Source organism: Pinus tabuliformis, chromosome 6, assembly GCF_031772625.1.
Source record: "Pinus tabuliformis cultivar Carrire ecotype Pingquan chromosome 6, CPIR1, whole genome shotgun sequence".
NCBI lineage: Eukaryota > Viridiplantae > Streptophyta > Pinopsida > Pinales > Pinaceae > Pinus > Pinus tabuliformis.
In genome coordinates, this window is record NC_142292.1 from 1,933,164,214 (window position 1) to 1,933,177,380 (window position 13,167).

Consider the following 13,167-nt stretch of genomic DNA (forward strand, 5'->3'; position numbering starts at 1 on the left):
TAAAAGACAATAATAGAAACATCAGGTTTCTATGTAGAATATAGAAACACTCAGTTTCATCTAAGAAACTGCTAAAAGAATACAAATCAATGTTGCACAAAGCGCGATCGGGATTTAATCGGCGCCGGGAAAAAAGCGGAAAAAATCGACAAAAGCGGGAAAAAAGCGGAAAAAAAACGGGAAAAAAGCGTTTGGCACAAAAATATTCATTTTTTTTTCAATTTTTTTAATATCTAAACCATCTACAACATAAAATAAATACATTGACACATAAATATGATAAAAAAACTAATATATAAGATGTTTAATATCATTTCTAGCGCTAAAATCACACATAACATTGAATCATGTCCTGAATAGTAAGTCCTGAGTCCCAAGTCCAACTCAGCCTCAAAATATCAACAAAAAATATGATAATGTATCTCATCATGTCATAATGTCATATACAATAAAATGAAAGTCTAATCCTATTGATTTCCTCTGCCCCTCTTGCGAGAAAATGGCACAGCTTTCTCTTTCCCTCTAGATGTAGAAGCTGGTGCCTGTGCTGGTGGAAATGGCAGTGGAGTCTAACGTGCTCTAGAAGCTGAAGAACTAGTAGTAGCAGCTACAGGAGGCTGAGGTGGACGGAGACCACGTCCTCTACTGGTGGTAGTGGTAGCCCGGGTAGCCTGGGTAGGCGGTGTCACCTCCTCCTCCTGCTCCTCCAACTCCTCCTCCTCCTGCTCCTGCTCCTGCTCCTGCTCCTCCTCCTCCTCCTCCCCTCATCCTGCACTAACCAATCCTCAGTGGGATCCATGAGAGGCCTCTCGGTCTCAACCCTCCATTCAGCAGTGGTGTCAATCCCATCCAATGAGATGGCTTCCGTATCAGGTGTCTTCTCTAGTTGTTTCACCCACAATCGAAGATTGTAGTAGACATAGACCATGTCATTAAGTCTATGGGACTCCAACCTGTACAAAGTTCATGAAATAATAAATTAATAATTAATAATCAATATTATAAAAAAAATATTGTTTAAAACTTTAATGAATTCAAAAATTTATTTGGAAATTTGCAATATTTTAAATGTTTAAGTGTTAACCTATTGCGCTTCTTGTTGTGTATTTTTTCAAATACACTCCAATTGCGCTCACATCCCGAGGAGCTGCATGTTTGGCTGAGGATGCGTACGGCAAGATTTTGCAAAAGGGGTACTCTGCCACCATACATCTTCCACCATGCGTCTACAACAAAATTACAAATAAAATTTTAAATAAACATAAGAAAAAAATGGAATTTGAAGAAACAATGAAATTTGAAACAAAGTTACAAAGTACATACTACAAACTAAAAAATACCTGGCATTTTAATCGTCCTATCAATGACAGCCATCTCAAAGCCAAATGTGCCACCTGACAACTTATATTGCTCAATTTGTCTAGAGATCTCCATACGTTCTTCTGGAGATCTCACCATCTTCTGGACACAGGTTAATAATCCTTCCACGACCTCAACATCAAAATTAAACCCACATGCATAAGAAAATGCAGGGTTCAGGAAAAGCCCAGCAGCATGAATGGGACGATGGAGTGTGTTGTTCCATCGCTCATCAATGACTTCCCATAGAAGGAGTTGTCTCTGAAACCCATCATCTCCCTTATCATCATAGTAGGACCGAATGGCTTCTTTGGCCCTGTCCATGGCTTCATACAAATAGCCCATTGCGGGCTTCTCACCATCAACCAACCGAAGAACCTTTACCAAAGGTTCTGTAACAGCGCACACCTCCTGCACTCCCGCCCAGAAGTCTTCCTGGTATGAAACTAGTCTGCAGACGGCCTCTCCTTCTGGTTTGCGGCTCATTGACGAAGCACGCCACTCCTCTGAAAGAAACATTATCTTCAAATCCCACATAGAATTCAAGAGGGATTGAAGAGATATGAAACTCGTCGCAAACCGTGTAATGGCGGGGCGCACCAACTCTTTGTTGTTGGTGCATTTTCTCATCAAGCTAAGCACAGATGTGTGATTGTAAATAAATTTTGTGATGCTTTTTGATGAGTCAACAACCTCTTTGACAAAGGGAATTTTCCCTATGTCCTCTAACATCAAATCAATACAATGGGCAGCACAAGGTGTCCAAAATAAAGCAGGATGCCTGTCCATAAGCATTCTACTAGCAGCAACATAATTTGCAGCATTGTCCGTTATGACTTGGACAACATTTTCTGCACCCACCTCCAAAATAAACACATCCAGCAAATCACATAAAGTTCTTGCATCTTTGATTTGATGAGTTGCATCAACAGATTTGATAAACATAGTCCACTTGGGACAACTAACCAAGAAGTTTATAAGGGTTCTCCCCTTTTGGTCAGTCCAACCATCTGACATAACAGTGCATCCTGTTTGTGCCCATGATGCCCTAAAATCCTCCAATCTTTGGGTGCAGTCACGCTTTTCATCTTGAAGAAGCCGGCCTCTGAAATCATGAAGAGAAGGGATTTTGTACCCCGGGCCAACACTGGCAATAGCATCAACAGTAGGTTGGAAAAATGGATTATTCCTTATAATGCTGAAAGGAATATCACTCCAGAGGAGAAATTTTGTCATCAACTTGTCAGCTTGTTCTTTTTCAGTTCTTTTTAGCATTGAACCAATAGTTGGTTGTGAACCAGGTGTGGTTCGAGGAACAAAATATGATGATGCAGCTACCGGATTGACTGACGCTGCAGTAGAACCAGTGCCACTTGGCCCACTTCCTTCAACTGACCTTTTTAGTTGCCTTTTGAGTTCTTCTTTGGCCTCTCTAGTGTGCTCTAATTCTCCCAATGCTCTCATGGCTTTTTGGATAATTTCAGCATTTGTATTTAGACAGGGCCCCACATCATGTCCAGGGATTTGTGCAAGGTGGAACTTCAACCTGTACACCCCCCCGAATATTTCCTTTCCACACAACTTGCAATACAAGTTTTGTCTATCATTCGGAGTTTTAGGGTCACCATATTCCCAGAAAGGATCCAATTTCCTTGGCATGTTTGTTTTTGAATTTTGAATTTGCAAACCTATGGAAAAATAAGGATTAGGAAATAGGAATTTAGGATTACATAATACAAATTACAATTTAGCATTTACAAAATTACAAGTTAATTATTTCCAAAATCCCAATTTCTAAACCCAAGTTACCCAACCAAATGCCAAAAAACAATGAAAATTCAAAAAAAATAAACAATGTTTAAAAAAAATGAGAAAATAAAAATAAAAAATTGGTTCTCATAGTCATAACAAATTACCCATCCCAAATCAATGAAAAATTTCAAAAAATTCTTTAAAAACAATGAAAACCAAAGTTTTTATAGAAGCAAAACCAAAAAAAATTAATCTACATACCTCTTTTATGGACAAATTGGTGATCTTGGCTTGGATTCCTCCTAAAAACGCTTGGATTCGCTCCCAAATCCGACGGAAACCCTTTAGCTCCTCTCCCTCACCTCTTCTCCTCCTCCTCCGCGCGGACAGCACAATGAATAAAAAAAAAAATCGATTTTGCATATAAAAAGCCCGCTGCCCGCGCCTCTGCCGATTTTTTCATTAAAAATCGCGATTTTTTAGAAAAAATCGCGATTTTTTGAAAAAATCGCGATTTTTTTGATAAAAATCGGTATAAAAAAAAAGTGGCGATTTTTACGGATAAAAATCGCGATTTGATCGGGCAGAGGAAAAAATCGCGATTTTAACAACACTGATACAAATAGCAACAACTAAATACAATGAGCATTAAATACTAAATAGGATTATTCTAATACCCTCCGTTAATGCTCAATCTATTTACCACACCAATAGACCCTCTGAATTTTACAAATTTATCAGGACTAAGAGGCTTGGTGAAAATGTCGGCGGGTTGCTCTGTTGTGGGAACATATTGTAACTGAACTGAGCCATCTTCAACAAGCTGGCGAATGTAGTGGCAATGAGTTTCCACATGCTTTGTTCGTTCATGAAAGACTGGATTCTTGGCAAGTTTGAGCACTCCCTGATTATCACAAAACAAAGCAGTAGGCCCTGTCTGGGAAACATGCATATCTGCAAGCATACGTCGAAGCCAAACTGCCTCACAGGATGCCTTAACTGCTCCCCGATACTCTGCTTCTGTTGAGGAGAGAGCCACTGCATGTTGCTTCTTACTAGTCCAAGTAACAGCACCGGATCCTAGATTAAACACATACCCAGCTGTAGATTTACGGTCATCAATCGAACCAGCCCAGTCAGAATCAGTGTAACCACGGAGTGTAGGTTTGGAACTTCGAGTGTATAGGAGACCATAATCAGAAGTGCCACGCACATATCGTAGCACACGCTTTGCTGCTTGCCAATGATCAGCTTTAGGAGCTGACATGAAACGGGAAATGTAGCTTACTGCAAAACTGATGTCAGGTCTGGTAGCAGTAAGGTAGATGAGACTGCCCACTAATTGCCTGAATAAAGTTTCATCCACAAGGGGAGAGGATGACTGTGCTGAAAGTTTGAGCCCTGGTTCCATAGGAGTCGTGGCTGGTTTGCAATCCTGCATTCTGAACCTGTCCACAAGATTTCTGGCATACTTGGACTGAGAGAGAAAGATCTGATTTTCAGTCTGCCAAACTTCAACCCCCAGACAGTAATGGAGAAGTCCCAAGTCGGTCATCTCAAAAGTTCTGCATAAATCTTGTTTGATCCCATGGATCAAATGTGCATGACTGCCAGTAATGATAAGGTCATCCACATAGACAACCACAAACAAGATATCATCACCAGTATGCTTGATATACAGATTTGCATCAGATGGACTCCGCTGAAAACCCTGATCTGTTAGGTACTGATCAATTTTCATGTACCAAGCCCGAGGAGCTTGTTTCAATCCATAGATTGCTTTAGCTAACCGACACACTTTCTGTTCTTGACCAACAACCTTGAATCCTGGAGGCTGCGTCATGTAGACTTCTTCTTGGAGATCACCATTTAGGAAAGCACTCTTTACATCCATCTGGTGAACTTTCCAATTGAACTGAGCTGCTAGGGTGAGCATAAGCCTTATGGTACTCATCTTGGCTGTAGGAGCAAAAGTCTCCTCATAGTCAATGCCTTCCTTCTGTGAGAACCCTCGAGCCACAAGACGAGCTTTATACTTGTCTATGGTTCCATCAGCTTTGTATTTCACTTTATACACCCATTTGCAACCTATGGGTTTTTTGTCTGCAGGAAGATCAGAAAGTGTCCATGTGTGATTCTTCTGAAGGCTCTGGAATTCGGCGTCCATAGCATGTTCCCACTCAGATGTACCCTTAGCCTCTGAATAGGTTTGAGGCTCAAAGGTACTGTGTAGGTTAGCCATAAGAGCAAAATTGACTGTAGACTGTTGTCTGTTCTTATGTCTAGAAGTTCTGCCTTCAAGGAGCTCATCATCCCGGAGATCACCAATGGTTTTAGCCCACCATTTTGGCCGAAGAGTAGAAGAAGCAATAGCAGGAGTAGAGGAACCAATATCAGGAGGAGGTGGAGAAGACTCAAGAGCAATAGGAGCCGCAAGAGGAGGGTTATTTTCTGGAGGAAGCTCAGATAGAGTATTATCAAATACTGATGCTACATCATCCCTCCCATCAGGTGGACCGACCGGAAGAAGAATACTGTGAGGCTGATCCTCAGAACCCTGTTTAGAAGAAGAAGACTGAAAGAATCCTCTGTCTTCATCAAATACTACATCCCGACTGAAGCTAAGACGACCAGTGGCTATATCTATCAGCCTATAGGCCTTGTGATGATCACTGTAACCTGTCATCATGAGTTTCTGGCTTTTGGAATCCAACTTAGATCGCTTAGCAGCTGGAATCCAAACATACGCAACTGAGCCAAATACTTTGAGATGACTGATCTTAGGCTTACGGCCAGACCAAACCTCTTCAGGAGTCTTCCCTGTAACAACTTGAGTGGGTGATCTGTTAAGAAGATAAACAACAGTAAATAATGCTTCAGCCCAGAATTTGTTTGGAACACTCCTGTGTTGTAGCATGGAACGAGCCATTTCAACAACCGTGCGATTGCGACGCTCGACAACACTGTTTTGCTGAGGAGTGTAAGGAGTGGTTAATTGACGTTTGATGCCATGAATATCACAGAAGTTGGCAAACGCTGAAGAACAAAATTCCCCCCCATTGTCGGTCCTAAGGGTCATGATGTTACAACCAGATTCTTTCTCCACTAAGGTTTTAAACTTCTGAAAGGTACTAAGAGCATCAGATTTATTTTTTAAAAAATATACCCACATCTTTCTACTGAAATCATCTACAATAAGTAAAATATATTTGCAAGTAGTGATAGAAGCTGTATTCATAGGTCCGCAAATATCAGCATGAAGTAACTGAAGTACCTTAGATGCGCGCCAAGATTCTCCATTTTTGAATGAAGACCGATGTTGCTTTCCCGCTTGACAGGCGCTGCATACCCCCAACTGCTAAGTCTGAATATCAGGTAATCCAGACACAAGTCCCTCCCTAGAGAGCTGAGAGAGATACTGCATATTGAGATGCCCATATCGCTGATGCCATAGAGTGCTGATAGGAGAGATACGTGCTGCTAGAGCCACTTCTGGAGAGTCACTGGTGTCAAGTAGCCTGTATAAACCATGATCCTCTAGGCCAACAACAACTGTTAAACTAGTCTCCCTGTCAATAATGGAGCACTTGTGGGTACTGAACACTACATCAAGTTGAGGAGAATTCCTCATAATTTGGCTGACAGATAGCAGATTAATTTCCATACCAGGAACATAGTATACATTCAGAAATATAAGTGTGCGCCCACCAGACTGAATTTGAACTGTACCTTTGCCAGCTACTGTGTACTTTTCACCTCCGCCAAATACCACGGAATCACTGAAAGGTGAGAAGTCAATAAACCAGTCACGCCTGTGAGAAAAATGACGTGATGCGCCAGAATCAATGTACCATGCAGAGGAAGGAACATGATCTGAAGACATTTTAGCCATAAAGGCGTAAAAGGCAGACTCTGTCTGCTCGGAATGTTCTGCAACATTTGCTGTCTGATGTGGCTCTCCCTGTTTCCTCTGTTCAGAAGCAATCCTCTGTCGGCAATCTTTCTTCATGTGACCGAACCTGTGACAGTAATTACACTGCACACTTTTCTTCCGAGCAGGATCAAAAGGCTGAGAGGAGCCTTTCTGCTGAAAGGACTGAGAGGACTGATATTTTGCAGAAAATGCATTTTCCGAGGACACTGATGAAGCACTACTACCAAACTGCTGTTTCCACCGATCCTGCTGCAGAAGTTTGGTACATAAATCTGGAAACTTCAGATCAACATTTGTGGTGGTAATGTTGAGCGTTTCAATGAAGTGTTCATAAGATTTCGGTAGACTTTTCAAAGTAATGACTACCATATCTTCCTCCTCCATGGTCCGACCAATGGCTTGGAGCTGATCTCGAATGTCTTTAATTTTGTTGAGATGTTCCTGTAAAGACATATGTTCGTCCATCATGATGGAGAACAACTGATTTTTGAGAAAAAAAGCTCTGCTTTTGTCAGATGTCTCATGCAGTTCTTTCAACCGTTGCCAGATTTCAGCAGCTGTCTTGCCAGAAGGGATCTGTGGTAGCTGATCATCAGTGACAGAGAGCTTGAGAAGCATAACAGCCTCTCGATTTCGATCATCAAATTTATCTTGATCGGTCCCGGCTGTACCGGGACGAAGCTCTTTGCCCAAAATGAGTTGATCAAGACGCCTGTACTAAAAATGGTCAACATTCTTTGTTTCCAAATGTTATAGTTGCTGCCATTAAAGCGTTGATTTCCTTCTAACATCAGATTGGTAAGTGTGGCCATTTTCCCAAAGAAAATACAGAAGTCTGACACACAAGAAAAATGTAGCTGCCTGTTTATCCTAGTGTAAATTAAAAAACAGACTTTGTCCTGCTAGAAAAAAAATATTTACCTAGCAAAAATATCTCTCCAGTCTAAAACAATAGTAATACTGCTAGCACAAAATACAGTTCTGAGAATACAGTTTCCCACAGGAGAATGCAAGTCTACCACAAGTGTATACTTATGCAATAAACAGATGTCACAGGTATGCTTCAGGTCCTTGGAGCTGCACCATAATCCGACCGGCAACAGATAATTTCAGGTCTGAGTTTGTAATGGAGGCTGTCAGGATCACAAGAGAAAAAAATTCCGCTGATTGGTAACACACTGCCGGCAACCAGAACCGATGATGATACAACAAATACAAAGATTGAAAAAATGGACCCACGTGAGCTGTCTCAGCTTCACGTTTCCGCTGATTGGTAACACACTGCCGGCAAACAGAACCGATGATGATAAGGCAAAAAAACGCAGATTTGAAAAGGGACCCACGTGAGCCGTCAAAGCTTCGCGTCTCAGCTTTACGTTTCTGCTACGTTCACGTCAAAGCTTTTACGCCTCAGCTACATACGTATCCACGAGTTCCAAATATAGGTCTCAGCTACGGGTTCACGGTTCCAAATACGGGTATCAGCGACGGGTTCAAAGTTTTATGTCTCTGTTACGGGTCTCAGCTACGGGTTCAAAGCTTTGACAGGGTTTCAAAACAAAAACCAACCGCTACGTCTCAGTTACGTTCCACGGGTTTGAAATATAACCAACCAACACGCGTATCCACGGGTTTGATATATATTTCCACGATGTATTTGCCAGGGTGTATCCACGGGTTTCAAACAAAAACAATAGACTGTTGCCCGCAGAGCGTATTTTCAGACCACGACTCCGATTTTCAAAAAAACAAATGAGTTTTGAATGATAGAAAAACACCTGGGTCACGTTTGCCGAAGAATTCCATCGTAGATACGTGCTGAGTTCGAGTAGCCGCCAGGCGAAGAAGAAAATAGCCGGATTCAATTCACGATTCCAAGCAAACTGGCCAGCCAAGAAAAAACCCGCTCCCACGAAACAGTCACCGCCACAAAGTTAATTCCTTGGAAAAAAAATGATCATGCAGGGGAAGAATCCATTTCTGTATCGAGATGGACGACTGTAAGCTTTTATCACAACGAGCAAAGCCGAGGCTAAGACTCAGTGAAGACTACCTGGCTTACAGAGGGCTCGACCTTAGAAAGGACTCAAGAGATTAAGATGCAAAGAGAATAACTGTTCAGGAAATCTCTTAACCTAGCTCTGATACCATAAAAGAATGTTGAATGAATTAATTCAGAATGAGCAAACAGCTCAATCATAATACAGAGATATTTACAATAATAGAAACATCAGGTTTCTATGTAGAATATAGAAACACTCAGTTTCATCTAAGAAACCACTAAAAGAATACAAATAGCAACAGCTAAATACAATGAGCATTAAATACTAAATAGGATTATTCTAATACTAAATCTATGATAAATTCTGATTCATATTTTCCTTGATGCACCATTTTGGATGTCCAATGTGCAACACCCTGCTTCTGTTTTGATCTTCAGCAGCAAATTTGTATTTTGTTCCATGAGATTTTTTCATGCATTTTATTTGTTATGTGGTATCACTTTGTTGTTTCCTCAAGTTAAAGCGGTTAGAACTCCAATTTATTCTTGTGTTTTTTTAATTGGAATTATATTCTAGCATATATATATCACACACACACACATGCGCGTGCGCATATACACACACACACACACACACACACACACACATATATACACACGCAACAAAGATCTATGTTGCGAACATCTCGATAACATCCCGTTTTTATCTCGAAATGATGATTTTTTGGCCTAGCTGATGTTTACCGATATTTTGATGGTATCTTGATTTTGCCGATGTTTGCCAATTTTTACCGATATTTTCTCGATTTTTACGATTTTTTGGTTTTCCGGACCCTTGCCACTTTTTCTCATCATCCACTAGACATGAAAAATTTCCTTCAAAGTTCACAATTACCGCTCTGAAAATACCAGCACTACGAGATGTTAGTTTTTCCATTAGAGGTTGTACTCTACTACCTGTGCCCATTGTGAAAATTTCTGAATAGAAATATAATTGCAGTGGCGAATATTATTTCGTCTACTTATTAATTTAGAAATAAGTTACTCATAGTGTTTCTACAACAAATATCGAAATGAATTCTACTACAATCCTCACAAATAAAATACTGCGGAAAGTAAATGCAAGGAAAAATACTAGCACAAGTACAATCACAATGATGGTTATTTTTGGACAATTGTCCCCAGAAAAACCCAATGTGGGAAAACCGGTGCAGTAGATGAGGGTTTATTTATTGATCTTTAGCAAAATCTCATGTACAAAATACAACCAACATAATAGAGGAGGAATTTCTGCGAGAAATTTTGCAAACAATTTTCTCATGCTTCATAATGAAATTCTGACTTTGGAGAGGACCTACTGTCCTCACTGCCCTTTTGCGCAGTGACTGAGCAATCTCAGCTTCACTGTCTCTGTGCTGTCCCTCCTCTGCTCTTCTTCTTCTCTCTGCTTCCTGCACTCCCGACTATCGCTGATGCCCTCTCTCTCCATCCTGCAACGCTCCCTCTTATTCGATTTTCTCTTGTTGAACATAAACCAGTGAGAAAATCGATCTGCTTGGGCAACTGAGTATCTGCCTGGTTTGTTTTCCAAGTGCCCATCGAAGTTCTTATAATCTTCCAATTGAGTAATCAACGGCCCAGATTAGATTCTAATCAATGGCTTAGATCATATTGACTCTATCTCTGTCTTCTTCTAGAAGATTCACACCCAGTTTCATTAATATCCTTTAATTATTTTAATTTCCTAGGTTTAGACTTAGGCACCCATTAAAAATAATTAATTATTTTAATAAAACTGTCTCCGGGTGGAATTTCCCAAAACGATTTCTAGGTATTTTGGAATACATGTGTCCTAGCCTCCCTGCAAATTTTGAGGCTTAGAGCACATTCGATGCTACCATAAATCAACACTCCCTCTTAGCGATGAATGAGCTCTAGTAATGCAACCTGTTGAAGCATCACCATGACTCTGTAACATCTCTCTGTTGATGTCTGACATCACTGCCCACCAACTATTGTGCAAATGTTGCATCTGTACTGCTGCTGACCCTGCATACTACTGCGAACTACAACTCCCTCTCATCTACTGCTACTGCAACTGAGAAACCCTTTGTTTGTACTACTGAAATGGGTTCTCTACCATACCCATCTGCTCCCTGAACTGGATGAACTTAGCTCTTCCTGGAGATTTTGTGAGTACCTCTGCTACATGATTTCCTGTGGGGACATACTGCAGTTGTTGCCCCACACAGAACAGAGTCTCTGATAAAGTGTCATCTGATATCAATGTGTTTCAACCGATCATGAAATACTGGATACTCAGAGAGTTTGATACAACTTTGATTATCGCAGTAAACACTGGTCGCTTCCATCCTCTTTCTAAACAGACGCACGAGTAGTTTTCTAAGCCATATGGCTTCACACGTAGTTGTGTTGGCCACCATATATTTTGCTTCTGCTAAGCTTGGAGCTACTGACTTCTGCTTCTTGCTGCACCAAGAGATCATCCCTGATCCAACGTTGAAGCAATAGTCGAAGGTACTTTTCCAGTCTACTGAACTACTTACCCAATCTGCATCTGTGAATCCGCTCAATCTGATGTCATCTCCTCGAGTGTATTTCAACCCATATTTGACTGTTCCACACACATATCTAAGAATGTGCCTAACTGCTGCCCATTGTACCCTTTTCGGTTCCACCATGAACTGACTAAGGGTGTTGACAACGAAACAAATGTCTGGCCTTGTGTTGACCAGATACATGAGCGACCCAATGAGATGTCTCTACAAGGTGGAGTCCACTTCCTTGTCTCCCGATGCATCTATTTTCTTCCAGTTGGTGATCATAGGCGTCGCCATGGGTTGGCAATCCTGCATTCTGAATCTCTTCAGAATTTCTGAAGCATATCTTCCTTGCCCAAGGAAGATCTCCCCATTCTTCTGCCAAACTTCCAACCCTAGTAAATAATGCATTAACCCCATATCCTTCATGTCGAATTTTGCTTCAAGATTCTTCTTGTAGTCCTTTATGAGCCTAGATGACCTTGTTAGAAATAAGTCATCTACATATAATACCAGAATAAGTGGCTCATTCTCCACCATTAGATACTAGTGATTGGGATCAACATCACTCGTGATGAATCCCAACTACTGCAAGTAACTATCAATCCGACCATACCAATCTTTGGGTACCTGCTTGAGCCTTTATAGGGCTTTCTTTAACTTGCATACATGAGTTCTCTTCTCATGAGTCTCGAAGCCTTCGGGTTGTTCAATATACACCTCCTCTTCAATCACCTTGTTCAAGAATGCTGTCTTGACATCCATCTGGTGAATCTCCCATCCCATTTGAACTGCTAGGGATATAGCAGATCTGATAGAGGTATATCTAGCTACAGGGGTGAAGGTCTCCTCATAGTCTATTCCTTCCTTTTGTGCGTATCCCTTTGCTACGAACCTAGCCTTATACTTCTTTACAATGCCATCTGCAACGTACTTGATCTTATAGATCCACCTTGATCCTACAACAAATCTATCCACTGGTCTTGTACCACTTCCCAGACATCATTCGTCATGATAGAACTGTATTCTTCTACCATGGCATCCACCCATACTTGGTGCTGTACGACTTCCTGAAAAACTGGAAGGTTCTTCAACTCGTGCTACCAAGGCTTGGTATCTGTCAGGCTGTCTATGCTGCCTTTTGTCGGTTTTGAGAGCTCCATCAAACTCCTCTGCGTCCCTCAGTGTCTGCCGAACTTCCCTACTAGTTCTGCTACTGGTGGTGGGAAGCTCAATCAATTCTTCCTCATGTTGTTCCATCTACTGAGAACTGGCAGGATCTCCTACTCCTGAAGAAATACTGGTATTGGTCACTATGCCCGATCCTGGTATCTGTCCTCTTGCTTGTCCTCCTTGCTGCCCTCGTTGCTGTTGGACTAATGGAACATCTGTTGATTGATCTTTTGCTGGCATCTCTCGAGATTTCCTGAAAGCTCTATCCTCCATGAACTTTGCATCCCGTCTTACTACAATCTTCCTGCTAGCATCTCTCGAGATTTCTTGAAAGCTCTATCCTCCATGAACTTTGCATCTTGTCTTACTACAATCTTCCTGCTGCT

General features: G+C 41.3%; 2 protein-coding genes across 3 annotated transcripts in view; one reads left to right on the forward strand and one right to left on the reverse strand.

The window, feature by feature from the left end:
- Window positions 1-13,167, forward strand: part of LOC149266919 (calcineurin B-like protein 1) — a 214,746-nt gene that overhangs the window by 154,634 nt on the left and 46,945 nt on the right. The gene's annotated exons all lie outside the window — the stretch shown is intronic.
- LOC149266920 (uncharacterized) lies at window positions 795-3,407 on the reverse strand. The gene is made up of 2 exons (XM_089397688.1): window positions 1,085-3,407; window positions 795-953 (listed from the first exon to the last, which is right to left on the reverse strand). The coding sequence occupies exon 1, from the start codon at window positions 3,016-3,018 to the stop codon at window positions 1,330-1,332; it is 1,689 nt and encodes a 562-aa protein (XP_089253814.1). The 5' UTR covers window positions 3,019-3,407; the 3' UTR covers window positions 795-953; window positions 1,085-1,329.

Coding starts and splice junctions, on each gene's coding strand:
- LOC149266920 (XM_089397688.1), bottom strand. CDS start 3,018: ATGCCAAGGAAATTGGATCCTTTCTGGGAATATGGTGACCCTAAAACT.